This window comes from Echinops telfairi, unplaced genomic scaffold, assembly GCF_000313985.2.
Source record: "Echinops telfairi isolate 266 unplaced genomic scaffold, ASM31398v2 ScPeMD7_8;HRSCAF=38, whole genome shotgun sequence".
In the NCBI taxonomy this organism is placed as follows: domain Eukaryota; kingdom Metazoa; phylum Chordata; class Mammalia; order Afrosoricida; family Tenrecidae; genus Echinops; species Echinops telfairi.
Genome location: NW_022103905.1, coordinates 6,667,252 through 6,669,809, shown reverse-complemented (window position 1 = coordinate 6,669,809; position 2,558 = coordinate 6,667,252). Strand labels below are relative to the sequence as shown.

At 42.0% G+C, this 2,558-nt stretch overlaps 1 protein-coding gene across 4 annotated transcripts in view; it reads right to left on the bottom strand.

The window, feature by feature from the left end:
• Positions 1 to 805: 805 nt before the first annotated feature.
• Positions 806 to 2,558, bottom strand: part of SLC12A1 (solute carrier family 12 member 1) — a 104,635-nt gene continuing 102,882 nt past the window's right edge. For 3 of the 4 annotated variants that reach the window (XM_004709417.2, XM_045286453.1, XM_013006355.3), the window contains exon 27: positions 806 to 2,125. In XM_004709417.2, the coding sequence (XP_004709474.1) occupies positions 1,990 to 2,125 (136 nt within the window). In that variant the 3' untranslated portion in view covers positions 806 to 1,989. The remainder of the gene's footprint in view (positions 2,126 to 2,558) is intronic. The other variant, XM_045286454.1, reaches the window with a different exon arrangement.

Here is a 2,558-nt window from a genome sequence, read left to right as displayed (position 1 = left end):
CTATGGAGAAAGGCTAGGGGGCTGTTGTTAGTGGAAGTGATCACATGGGCAGGGCTGGACTGTTAATTAGCCCTGGTGGGAAAGGAGTTTTTTAATAAAAAAAGAAGCAGAAAAGCCAACTCTGTCCAGGCGAAGACTTCCGTGGAATGCCCATGTGAGCTCCAGAGCCCAGGGGGAGGACTTTGGCAGCCATCACAGCTCAACTTGTCCCCTCTACCCCTTCCTGCACCTGTCTCCTCCCTTCCACAGGTGCTGATCTTAAAGGCACTCCTTGGTAAACATGCCACAAAGGACAACTCCATCTCAGAATCTGCTTCCCAGGGGTCCCAGTCTGACAGCCCCTCGAAGAAAGGAGTCGGAATGTCCAGTTACAGAAACTCGATTCTCTTTCACCTTCCACCGATGGAGCCCCTGGCCAGTGCTTCAGAGAGGTATCAGGGCCTGATGGAGCTGGGGCTCTTTCCGGGGGGTTCTAAGACTATGTTCATCTATTTGGATTGCAAGTACATAAGAGTCCAAAGAAAGAGGGGTGTTAGGAGAGAGAGGAGTCTCAACGCCTCTGGGGGCCAGCTTTGCACCCAGGGGTGGTCAGCTGCTTCTGCGTTGACAACTGTTTCTCCTGCCGTCCTTTTTGTCTTTCTGAGCTGAGGCATGAGGGCTTGAATGTGCTAATCTTCATTTGTTCTCAGCTTTCAACAACCGCAGACAAAGCGGCTGACTGAATATGTCGGGCTCCCATCTGATGCACCATTGCACCGTGATCTTAGTGAATGAAAAGTGAAAATATGGCCTAGCCCAAAGTAAACACATTTGAAAATGTTTTTATTTCAGGTTCATTGCTTCCCCCCCCAGTACAGTTCATCAGTTATCATTAGCAGTCAAAAGATATCAGGGAGGGAAAATCAAGCCACTCGTGAGAAAATTTTTAGTGTTGTCTCAGTGTGGTTAAGTCTTACAGGTAAAGTATAAAAAGTAAGCCACCCAGGGAAAGCAATACCTGTGTGTTCCAAATTTAACAAGTTCCTTCTCATTTTAATTGTTCATTTAACCCCATATAATCACTATATAAAATAACTGAGTGTGTGATTCAGGGTATATGTCTTAATAATGATCTGAACATTTGTGGTACTTGAATTTCAATTAGATGTCTATAAAGATTTCATCTGTGCTAACCCCTTAATTAGAAAAAATATGCAAAGTCGTACTATGATGGAAATCTTCAAATATTTAGTAGAGAGGACAATTGAAGTTTGTATATTAAGAAGAGACTATATTTCATTTGGTTGCAATGGATGTTTTCTTCTAATCCAGCTAATATGCTTTTCAGCCAGCAGCAAATTCAAGCTGTATATTATTAATGATCACTCAGATCGCTCTAAGTATGTAATCTATATTACATTTAAACACCTGATTTAGGCACTGCTTTAAATGCTTGCAGACTCAGTACTGCTTAAAGTTTTCAGTTATTGATTTTCAAATCTTCTTTGTAGGTATAAGCTTCTCAGGAGGCCAAGAATAAGAATGTTTCCTGCCAAGTTTGGTCTTTACCTTTGATAACCCCCCATGGCTACTATACCAGCCTGTCAATAAGCATTTATTGAGAACCTGCTGTGGGCTGAAGCCTATTCAGCTTCTAGAAGCAAACACGGAGGAAGCAAACGATTACATTTGCTTGAAGAAGCGTACAACCAAGTTGGTGGCTTTCCTGGCATAAATCAGCATGGACTTGATTAACTTCCTTGCTTGTTCACCATATCAATGACAAACTCATTTGTTTCCTTTTAGGAATGGATCACAATGGCTCTCAAATGCACCTAAATTGATAGAAAAAGAAAGCTCCCATTAACTAATTAAAAAAAAAAAAGATAGAACCAGACAGAATAGTCTCGCAAGGTTTGCATAGACATAGGTCATATTCAAACATAAAGAGTGGAGCTTCTTTCTTAATTATTCATACCTAAAATTAAAATGCGCTTGAACCTTTTCTCTTTAAGAGTAAAACGTCAGGACGTTTTTGTGATTTCCTCTGACGAGTAAGACAGGAGGAAGGTTCTTCGTGAGGATTTCCAACCAAGCCATGTACAACAAATCCGATATCGATCCTTTCCTCGCCACTGGAAGGCTCCTGGGTATCAGAGAAGAACACCGAGTCAGAAGAGCGAGGGCACTAGGACTTCCAGCCAGTGGTTGGAATCATGAGTATCCTACCCCACCTCTGCAAACAATGACAGTACTGACATTATCTTGAGTGCATGGCCCTGTCGGATAAGTGTTCAAACCCACCCACCTCTCTGTGGGAGAAAGATGAGGCTACCTGCTTCCACGAAGATTAATCGCCTCTGCAAATTCCACCCACTTAGAATCTATTAGCACAAAAAGCCCACTGTCATCAAATCGATTCTGATTTGGAATGGCAGAGGGTTTCTGTGTTAATATAGTCTAAGTTGGTGGAATTCTAAGATCATATAAATAATTATCTATAATACAGAAATAGAATGCTGGTGGTACAGTGGGTAGAAGTAGTGCTACTTCACTATAAGGTCAGCAGTTCTAAACCA